General features: G+C 44.0%; 1 protein-coding gene across 2 annotated transcripts; it reads right to left on the reverse strand.

The window, feature by feature from the left end:
* Positions 1-4,251: 4,251 nt before the first annotated feature.
* On the reverse strand, positions 4,252-7,521 carry LOC141509968 (platelet glycoprotein VI-like). Of its 2 annotated transcripts, none has more exons than XM_074219883.1 (6): positions 7,383-7,521; positions 7,064-7,099; positions 6,602-6,877; positions 6,076-6,369; positions 5,620-5,721; positions 4,252-4,667 (listed from the first exon to the last, which is right to left on the reverse strand). In XM_074219883.1, the coding sequence occupies exons 1-6, from the start codon at positions 7,453-7,455 to the stop codon at positions 4,549-4,551; spliced, it is 900 nt and encodes a 299-aa protein (XP_074075984.1). In that variant the 5' UTR covers positions 7,456-7,521; the 3' UTR covers positions 4,252-4,548. The 2 variants fall into 2 exon arrangements, with proteins under 2 accessions (XP_074075984.1, XP_074075985.1); XM_074219884.1 differs by having other exon boundaries at positions 6,602-6,852; positions 7,383-7,457.
* Between the last annotated feature and the right edge of the window lie 3,167 nt (positions 7,522-10,688).

Raw genomic sequence — 10,688 nt, forward strand, 5'->3', positions numbered from 1 at the left:
CATCAATAAGACTAAAAGATGGTTTTAGGAAAATGTCAAAAAAAATAGACAAACCTTTGTTTAATTTGATTTTTTAGAAAAAGAAACCTTACCAAATCACCAGTATCAAAAATGAAAAAGGTGAACTAACTACCAATGAGGAGGAAATTAAAGAAATAATTTGGAGCTACTTTCCCAAAGTGTATGCTAATAAATTGGAATATTCTAGCGAAATGAATATTTACAAAAATACAAACTGCCCAGATTAACAGAAGAAGAATTAAAATACTTAAATAACCACATTTCAGAAAAAAAGAAATTGAAGAAACCATCAATAAAGTCCCTAAGAAAAATTCTCCAGGTCTGGATGGATTTACAAGTGAATTCTACCAAACATTTAAGGAACAATTAACTCCTATTCTACATAAATATCACCAGCGACAAGCATGGGCCCGGATATTGAAGAGAGCTGGGTTGAAGAGAGAGGGACACAAACAACTTAAAGTTGTTCACAACTTTCTCTTAACTTTATTGTTAAACATTCAGACTCTTATAACAAAACTTCTCATACATGATAAGTCAGATGAAATCCAGCTGTATGGCTTCCCTGGTTAAATTTATATTCAAGGTCTGTAGACTTACTTATCAGAATTTTTCTGATACTCTCCTGTTCAATGAGCAAGAATACGTGCTTTATCTCTGGTAACTTTCGTTGCAGGGGCACCTGTATTCCAACTCTCCAGAAGCTGGCCCTCTACAATCCCCCTTCTCGTGCTGAAACTTCAAGAGGTGTATTAGTTACCCAAATGGATCATAACTTGAATCTTCCCTCAAAAATCCTTATCAATAACTCCCAGAATAACTAATAACCCAGCAGTGGAAATGCTCCTATGACCAATGATTAAACCCGTGTTTCCTTGTGGCTAAGGACCACAAACTCCTGTAGGTATACACTGATTACCCAGTGCCTGTTAGAGTAAAACAACATGCTACAGGTAAATCTAGTCCAGAACTCCCTCTTGTGGCATGTTTTAAATCAAACACTTTTAGTCTTGGCCCTGGAAAAGTAAATTCTCTTTGGGAATGCTCAATATTGGTGTCATAGAGCTATCTTCATTATTTGATGGGCCTGGCCTGGGCCCTTCTTGCAGTTTCCTGAAATCTGGTTTCCCTCTTTGTCTGTTTTTAGCCTACATTCAGATGTCCTGTGTTTCCCTTTATTACATTGAGGGCAAGTTGAAGGGAATCCTGTCTTAGAATCACTCCTTTTAAAGCAATCCTTTTTTAAATGTCCCTTTTTGCCATCCTTGAACCATACCTTATTCTGTGGCCAGTGCAGGAGCTTGGTGTGACAAGGTTGCTACATTGTGACACCTGGCAATCATGTCTATAACTGTTACATCCTTGGGTCCCAGAGTAATTCTTACCCATGATCTGCATTGCAATTCCCCAAAGCTAACTTTTATAGCAAAATATCGTAAGTTGTCTGATATCTCACACTCCTTTGAACTGCCTGTTGCAACCTAGTGAGAAAAATCTGCATTAGGTCCGTGTTTTATTTTTGTAATTGAAATATTGCTTCCTTTCTTTTCAGGTAATTTCAATCTTGCATGTTTTGAAGCAATGAATATTTCTTAATATGCTTGTAAGCTATACCAGTTTGATTATTTATTCCTGTCCATGGACCAGTACCAGTGAGCACTTCAAATGTTATTCTTAATCCTGCTGCTTCATTTCTTTTAGATTGACTAGTACAGTTCTCAAAAAAATTCAGTTTTCCATATTAAGTAATCTCATGTAAGAGTATTTTTTTTCCATCATAGTCCAATCTTCCAAGGCTAATATATGTCTGGCTAATGTTTCTATCATAGTAAAAACATATGGGTTACTATGACCATATGTGCTTGTTGCTGATTTTAATTCCTTAAATGGTTTAAAATCTAGATTATCATATTATCTCAAAATATTTCCTGGTTTCTATGGATCAGGTCTCTCAAATATGGGGAATGAAAACAATAAGCCTTTCATATCTATTGAATCTACTCTTTTTTATCCACTGCTTTTTGAGACGCCTTTTGAACAACATTCATGTGCCCCTTAGCTTTGTGTTTTCTTCTTTAGACCATACAGGAGCAGGGGTGGGTAATGTTACAGATAGGAGGAGGTGGCTTTGGAGGTAAAGGCCAACATTCTTCTTCCTCCTTTTCCTTTTTACTTCTATCTTCCTGCTGAATAGTTTTTACATCTACATCAACTTTTAATCCTCTGAGGCAAAAGGAACATCTCTAGGTGATTCACACAGTTGTTTTAAATATTCCATAATGAAAAGTCTCCTTTAGGAAATGTCTCCTGACCTTTCTGTCTAAAATGTTCACTCCTCTGTCTTCCTACAGTCTCCTATTTTTCAGCATTTAGCACTCCTTCTTCTGGAAACCATGGACAACATTTTTTTTACACCTTGAGTAAATTCTTCCAATTGTTTTGTTGTTATTAATAACATCTTTCTTTGACTATCTACTTCAACACTCCCAAATAATGTCCTCTAGCATTGGATTGCCTCTGTCCCATATTAATGCTCTATGTTTTAAAGTCAGTGAAAGGGGCTGCTAGGTGGCGCAGTGGATAGAGCACTGGCCCTGGAGTCAGGAGTACCTGAGTTCAAAAATGACCTCAGACACTTAATAATTTCGTAGCTGTGTGGCCTTGGGCAAGCCACTTAACCCCATTGCCTTGCAAAAGCCTAAAAAACAAACAACCAAATAAATAAATATCTCCTTGGGAATGATTGAATAAATGAATAAATGAATGAATGAATCCAGTCTTTACAGATGTAATGAATGGTGACTGTGTGAAACAAAAAGATGCAAATATTCAAAGGACAAGAGACACAGAGACAGAGAAATGAGAGAGAGAGAGAGAGAGAGAGAGAGAGAGAGAGCAGCAGCAGCAGCAGCAGCAGCAGAGAGTCCGCAGGCTCCTCCTGGTTGTCCCCTGTTCAGACAACAAATTGTCAGCAACAGGCATGTATCTGGATATTGATGAGAGGCAGGTTGAAGAAAGAGAGATAAACAACTTAATGTTGGGAACAACTTTCTCTTAACTTTATTGTTAAATATCCTGAGCCTTATAACAAAACTTATCTCAGACAAGACAAGTCAGATGAAATCCAGCTGCATGGCTTCCCTGGTTAGATTTACAATATTTATCTTCTGAAGTCTGTAGACTTCTTTATAACAATTTTCCCATATACTTCGAGTTCAGGAGATTTTTTTTAGGTCAGGGTCTATTGGTGACTCACCCAATCTGTTTAATGAGCAAGAATCCACGCTTTCTCTCTGGTAACCTTCATTCCAGGGACACCTGTCTTCCAACTCTATGGAAGCTGACCCTCTATACATGAATTATTTTTGAAAATAGGAGGGGAAGGAGTTTTATCTAATCTGGAATCCTTTAATAGCTTAGTAACATTTCTTGATCTGTATAGTTCCAATTCTGTTAGTTCTCATTAAGGAGTGCAGGTTCAGAATATGGATCTCTGCCCCTTTACAGGGTTTGTCCTGTTTGATAGACCAAAGGGAAAGGTTTTGTCTGTGCAGACCTTTGGAATGGGCATCGCTAAGAACGGCTTTCAGGTTTTGTGTCAGATGGAGAATCACCCTGCAGAGGCAGGAGAACTGCTCTGGTCATTTAGACAAGAGACAGATTCCTTCCTTGAACACCTTGGTAAACAAAGTCAGCAGTCCTGGAAGGAAATCAGATCTTATCAGCTTCGACACATGAACAGACCTCTGGATCAAAGTAATCAATGACAAACAAATATTTTACTTCATTGGTTAACTGCCAAAGGTTTCAGGATTCTGTTTTCATTCTGTATCATTTGTCCCCCAAACTTTCTGTGGTTGTTGGTATTTGTAAGGAAGCATCCACCCAGGGCTTTTGGTAAGATACTAGAGAAGTGGACTTCATGTATAAACGAACTGTGATGTTTTGCTTTAGTTAAAGGCTGAAGTGGGTAGAGAAAGGTGAGGAAGAAGAGAAGGGTGGGGTAGGCCAGGCCCCTTCCTCGGGCTGGAGGAGGCCTCACCCCTTCCCCTGAGCCTCTGGAACCCAACCAGCCCCTGGTCCAGTGGGTAGAAGAGAGAAGGCATCTCCTAGATATTTATTGATGGACAGATGGAGCTCCATGGGCATCCAACGCCCCTCCCCAGCACCTTCCTCCCCTCCCTGATCCTCTGCCCCTTCCCACCTCTCCCTTGGAGGAGTGGTCTGCCCTGTTGGAGGGTCAGCTCCTGGAGCCCCTTGACCCTTGGCTGCTCTCTCTCTCTCTCTCTCTCTTTCATTTCTCTGTCTCTGTGTCTCTTGTGCTTCAAATATTTGCATCTTTTTGTTTCATAGTCATCAGAAGGTAGTCTCCACTCATTACATCTGTAATGGCTGTATTCATTCATTCATTCATTCATTCATACATACATTCCTTCTTTCATGCATGTATTCATTCATTCAATCATTCCCTCTTCTTGTGGTTGGATACTACCAGGATGTTCAGGCCAGAGCCACCCGGGTGACTTCTCAGGCTCCTCTAGGGGCTATGCAAGCTTCTATGAGCAGGATGCCCATGATGATGAGCACCAGTCCGGCCAGGAGAAGGCGGACCACATTGCCCAAAGTGTAATCCAGGGGAGCAGCATCTGGGGGAGGGATGGATGTCACTGACAGTGTGTCCTCAATCTCAGGCCTCTCCAACCCTCAAGTGTGAACAGGTGGTCAGACCCTCAGCTCCCCTTTCCTGGGAGGCTGTCTGTGTGTGTGGGGGGGGTCAGAGGGGGCCCTCTGAGCTCATGCTCCTGAAAGTCTGTCCCTCCGTGGTTTCCCTTCCTCTCCTGCAGCCTAGCTTTGACCAAGCCACCCCAAAGGAACTGTCCACAATGACCAGAGTCACCAGGGAGGCCTTCACTCTCTGTGATAAAGGCACCCAGGCCTCACCCCACATCTGATCCCTAATACCATCTGCTCTTGGGCATAAGCCTGGGCCTGGTCCTTTCTTTTAATCCTTCTAGTCCCCAAGATAAGGGAGGGGGCACAGACTGTCCTCAGGGAGCCTCCAGTGTGAGGGAGAAGCAGGGAATGGCTGGGGCGGGAGGGAGAGGTTCTCTAAATCCTCAGAACCCCTTGTCCCTATTCTATGACCCTGAGGTTTTGCTGAATCAGAGAAGGTGTTGGTCAGAGGAGGGTGCAAGAGGCAGGAGGTCACCCAGGTGCTTTCTGCTTAGGGTAATTGGGGTGGGGGCACCTGAGAGGCCTCCTCCCTCATCACTGAAGAAGTCAGGGATGGAAGAAATAGAGGAGCTTCCCGCCAGTTGGAGCTATGACTATATGAGTAAGGGATGGAAGGTCATGGGGACTACTGGGTAAGGGCTGAGAAGGGAGAGGGATGGGGACTACCCTGCCCTTCTCTCCTCCACCCCCTCCCCAGCCCCCTTCCTGACCAGCCACGCTTTTCCTACTTCCCCAGTCTGGAGGTTCCCCTGCCCCATCCCTCCAGTCCTCTTCATGTCTTGGTTTTCTCTGAGAAATGAGAGGCTCTGCCCTGGTCTACACAGGAAATAGAGAGTAATAAGGGAGAGAGACCCCTGCCCTAACCTGTGCTGAGGGTCATTGATCGCTCACTGGGTGGGGATGATGTCAGAGCTTGGGCATCCTGAGGGCTTTGAGGGAGGTGAGGGTCCTTTAAGGGACCTGGACCTGGAAGAGAAAAAGGGGAAAGCACTGGGTGGTATTTACCCTCCCCCACCCCCTCCCACTCTGCTCCCCCTCCCCCATCCTCAACCCCATTCCTGGGACATTGGAGACAAATTGTCTATGGGTGAGAACTATGACTCAATAGGCTCAGATGGTGAGGGGCGGGGGGGGGGGGCAGAATCTCCTGAGGATGATGCACTACCCTGATCCCCTCCCCCACCCTCTGAGTTGCTCATCCCCCAATCCTCCTGGTCCCTTGGGGAAGGACCCTGAGCAGGCAATGTGGGGCCCCAGGGTAAGTGAAGGAGCTTGGGGGGGGGCGGGCAGGAGGGGTGGGGAGGGCTGGGATTCTCTCACCTGTGACCCTGAGCACCAGGGGGTCACTGGGGGTTGACCACTCATAAGGGTAGTTCCCATGAAAGCTGTAGCATCGATAAGTTCCTTCATGGCCATGGATCACAGCTGGGATGAAGAAGTTGGCCTGAGCCCCCCGGCCATTGGACTGGGCCTCCCCATAGCTGATCTCTTCTCCATCCTTGTACAGAGCAGACCTGTCATTTTCTAACTGTGACTGACACTGGAGGGTCACCTCTTGTCCTGGGGCCACCTGGGAGCTGGGCAAGGCTGAGAGGGAGGGGGCCTCATAGGAACCTGGGGGAGGAGGAGAGCCTGGAATGAGAACAGGCCCAGCCTTCCCCTCCCTGTGCCCAAGCTGGAGCTGGCAGAGGAGGAACAACAGATAGTGTATGCTCCTCTCCTTCTCCTGGCTTCAAGGGAGCTCAAGGCTGGCCAGGGTTTGGGGGTGTGGGGACGCAGAGCCAGCCCTGGTTGTGGCCAGAGTAAGAAGCTAGGGCTGAGGATGGGAGGGGCATTCTCCTCTCACCTGTCACTATTAGCTCCAGGGGGTCACTGGTCTCTGACCACAATGATTGGCTCTTGTAACGACATTGGTATCTCCCCGCAGTATTTGGTCCCATCTTAGAGATGAGGAACTGGGCCTCCCTCCCATCCTCAGACTTCAACATATTCTGGTAGCCTCCTTCCTTCCTCAGACTGTACAGATCAGCCCCTGGGGTCCCTTCACACCAGAGGGTCACCTGTTTCCACCAGGGTATCACCAAGCCTGGATCAGCCCTGAGGGAGGGTCTTGGCAATGGGTCTTCAAGAGAAAGAGAGGTCAAAATGTCCCCCTTATCCCCTGTATCCCCAGGGTTGACCCCCCATCCCCTAAGAGAACCCTCCCCTTGACCCCCTCCCCATCTTCCTTTCCCTCTGGCTGCCATGGGGACAGCTCCCAATGCTGAGCAGGCAGGAGGGGCAGGGGGCACTTGGGGACAGGACTCACCCGCTTGTGCCCAGATGCCCCAGCACAGACACAGCCCTGGAGGAGAGGCTCTCAGTTAGACTCAGCTTCCTGTCCCAGAACCCACATCCTTGTCCCCAAACCTGAGGGAAAAGCGAATGAGACCCCAGAGCCCAGGCTGGGACTGGAAGCAGAGGGGACAGCCAGCTACCAGGAGCCCTGGGCCACTGTTCTGCTTGTGCCCCTTCTCCTGCTGCCACCATTTCTTCTCTGTACAATGGGGAGACGTGGGTGCAGTGTCTCTCAGGTTCCTGCTAGCCTTGGTCTCCCTCTTGAAGGCCCCCTTTTCCCTAGCACTTACCAAGGCAGAGGTGAACAGAGAATGTAGGGGCCATTGTGACCTTCAGTGCTGGTGACAGACAGAGTGGGCACATGAACGTCTTAGTAGAGAGTCATCAGCCCAGGGTGGGGTCCAGGCTGGTCCTACTCCAAGTTCCCCAATCCCCTGCCCCGAATGAAGAGAGACAATGACTCCTTCCTCTATGTGGTTTCCCCTGCATCCATGGGGGTGGGCTGGGTTTCTTGGGGCTGGCTGGAAAAGCCAGCTTGAGATTTGGGCCAATCCCTGCCTTTCTCTGGGCCTTGACTTCTCTCTGCCAAATGGACAGAAAGTGAAAGCCCCTTCCCTCTACTAATAGTCTCTGATTCCCTCCCAGTCAACCAGTCAATAAATATTTATGGATCAAAGAAGGGTGCCAGTCACTGATCTACGCTTTGTAGCTGTGAAGAAAGACAGTAAAGACTATCTCTGCCCAGGGATTGTCTAGTGGGTGGGGGGCACCAGACAATCTAGGGCTAAGCAAGATCTAGGCAGAATAAACTGGAGATGATGTCAGGGAAAGTCACTAACTTTATTTTTTTTTAATTTTTATTAAAGATATTATTTGAGTTTTACAGTTTTCCCCCCAATCTTGCTTCCCTCCCCCCACAGCCACCCCACAGATAGCACTCTGTCAGTCTTTACTTTGTTTCCATGTTGTACCTCGATCCAAACTGGGTGTGATGAGAGAGAAATCATATCCTTAAAGAGAACAGAATTCTCAGAGGTAACCAGATCAAACCATAAGACATCTGGGTTTTTTTTTCCAAATTAACAGGAATAGTCCTTGTACTTTGTTCAAACTCCACAGCTCCTTATAAGGATACAGCTGGCACTCTCCTTTGCAGACAGCCAAAAATTGTTCCCAATTGTTGTGCTGATGGAATGAGCAAGTCCTTCAAGGTTGAACATCACTCCCATGTTGCTGTTAGGGTGTACAGTGTTATTCTGGTTCTGCTCATCTCACTCAGCATCAGTTCATGCGAATCCCTCCAGGCTTCCCTGAAATCCCACCCCTCCTGGTTTCTAATAGAACAATAGTGGTCCATGACATACATATACCACAGTTTGCCAAACCATTCCCCAATTGAAGGACATTTACTGGATTTCCAATTCTTTGCCACCACAAACAGGGCTGCTATAAATATTTTTTGTACAAGTAATGTTTTTAGCCTTTTTCCTCATCTCTTCAGGGTATAGACCCAGTAGTGGTATTGCTGGGTCAAAGGGTATGCACATTTTTGTTGCCCTTGGGCATAGTTCCAGATAGCTCTCCAGAAGGGTTGGATGAGTTCACAGCTCCACCAACAGTGTAATAGTGTCCCAGATTTCCCACATCCCTTCCAACAATGATCATTATCCTTCCTGGTCATACTGGCCAACCTGAGAGGTGTGAGGTGGTACCTCAGAGAAGCTTTAATTTGCATTTCTCTAATAATGATTTAGAGCATTTTTTCACATGGCTATGGATTGCTTTGATCTCCTCATCTGTAAATTGCCTTTGCATATCCTTTCACCATTTGTCAATTGGGGAATGGCTTTTTGTTTTAAAAATATGACTCAGTTCTCTGTATATTTTAGAAATGAGTCCTTTTTCAGAATCATTAGTTGTAAAGATTGTTTCCCAATTTACTACTTTTCTTTTGATCTTGATTACATTGGTTTTATCTGTGCAAAACATTTTTAATTTAATGTAATCAAAATCATCTAATTGGTTTTTAATGATGTTCTCCATCTCTTCCCTAGTCATAAACTGTTCCCCTTTCCATAGATCTGACAGGTAAACTAGTCCTTGATCTTCTAATTTGCTTATAGTATTGTTTTTTATGTCTAAGTCCTGTAACCATTTGGATCTTATCTTGGTAAAGGGTGTGAGGTGTTGGTCTAATCTAAGTTTCTTCCATACTAACTTCCAATTATCCCAGCAGTTTTTATCAAAGAGGGAGTTTTTATCCCAGGGCCAGACTCTTTGGGTTTATCAAACAACAGCTTACTATAATCATCTCCTGCTTTTACACCTAGTCTATTCCACTGGTCCACCACTCTATTTCTTAGCCAATACCAAACAGTTTTGATGACTGATGCTTTATAAAATAATTTTAGATCGGGTAGTGCTAAGCCACCTTCGTTTGCTCTTTTTTTTTTCATTAAGCTCCTGGCAATTCTTGACTTTATTTCTCCATATGAATTTACTTACAATTTTTTCTAACTCTAAAGTAATTTTTTGGAATTTTGATTGGTAGGGCACTAAACAAATAGTTTAGTTTTGGTAGAATTGTCATTTTCATTATATTAGCTCTCCCTATCCATGAGCAGTTGATATTTGCCCAGTTATTTAAATCTGATTTAATTTGTTTGAGAAGTGTTTTATAATTGTTTTCAAAAAGATTCTGAGTCTGTCTTGCCAAATAGACTCCCAAGTATTTTACACTGTCTGAGTTACTTTGAATGGAATTTCTCTTTCTAGCTCTTCCTGCTGTTTCTTGCTAGTCATATATAGGAAATTTGAGGATTTATGGAGGTTTATTTTATAACCTGTAACTTTGCTAAAATTGCTAATTGTTTCCAGTAGTTTTTTAGATGATTTCTTGGGATTCTCTAGGTAGACCATCATGTCATCTGTGAATAGTGAGAGTTTTGTCTCTTCCTTCCCAATTCTAATTCCTTTAATTTCTTTTTCTTCTGTAATTGCTGATGCTAACATTTCTAATACAATATCGAATAGTAGTGGTGATAATGGGCACCCTTGTTTAACCCCTGATCTTATGGGGAATGCCTCTAGCCTTTCCCTATTGAGTATAATGCTTGTTGATGGTTTCAGATAGATACTGCTAATTATTTTAAGGAACAGTCCATTTATTCCTACACTCTCTAGTGTTTTTAATAGGAATGGATGCTGTATTTTGTCAAAAGCTTTTTCAGCATCTATTGATATAATTGAGTATACTAACAGTTTTCCTACTATTGAACCAACCCTGCATTCCTGGAATAAATCCTACTTGATTATAATGTATTATGCTAGTGATGACTTGTTGTAGTCATTTTGCTAAGATTTTATTTAGAATTTTTGCATCTATATTCATCAGGGAAATAGGTCTATAATTTTCTTTCTCTGTTTTAACTCTTCCTGGTTTAGGTAACAGTACCATATTGGTTTCATAGAAAGAGTTAGGCAGAGTTCCATCTTTCCGTATTTTTCCAAAGAGTTTACATAGGATTGGAACCAATTGTTCCTTAAATGTTTGGTAGAATTCACTTGTGAATCCATGAGGCCCTGGATATTTTTTT

This window comes from Macrotis lagotis, chromosome 1, assembly GCF_037893015.1.
Source record: "Macrotis lagotis isolate mMagLag1 chromosome 1, bilby.v1.9.chrom.fasta, whole genome shotgun sequence".
Taxonomy (NCBI): Eukaryota; Metazoa; Chordata; class Mammalia; order Peramelemorphia; family Peramelidae; genus Macrotis; species Macrotis lagotis.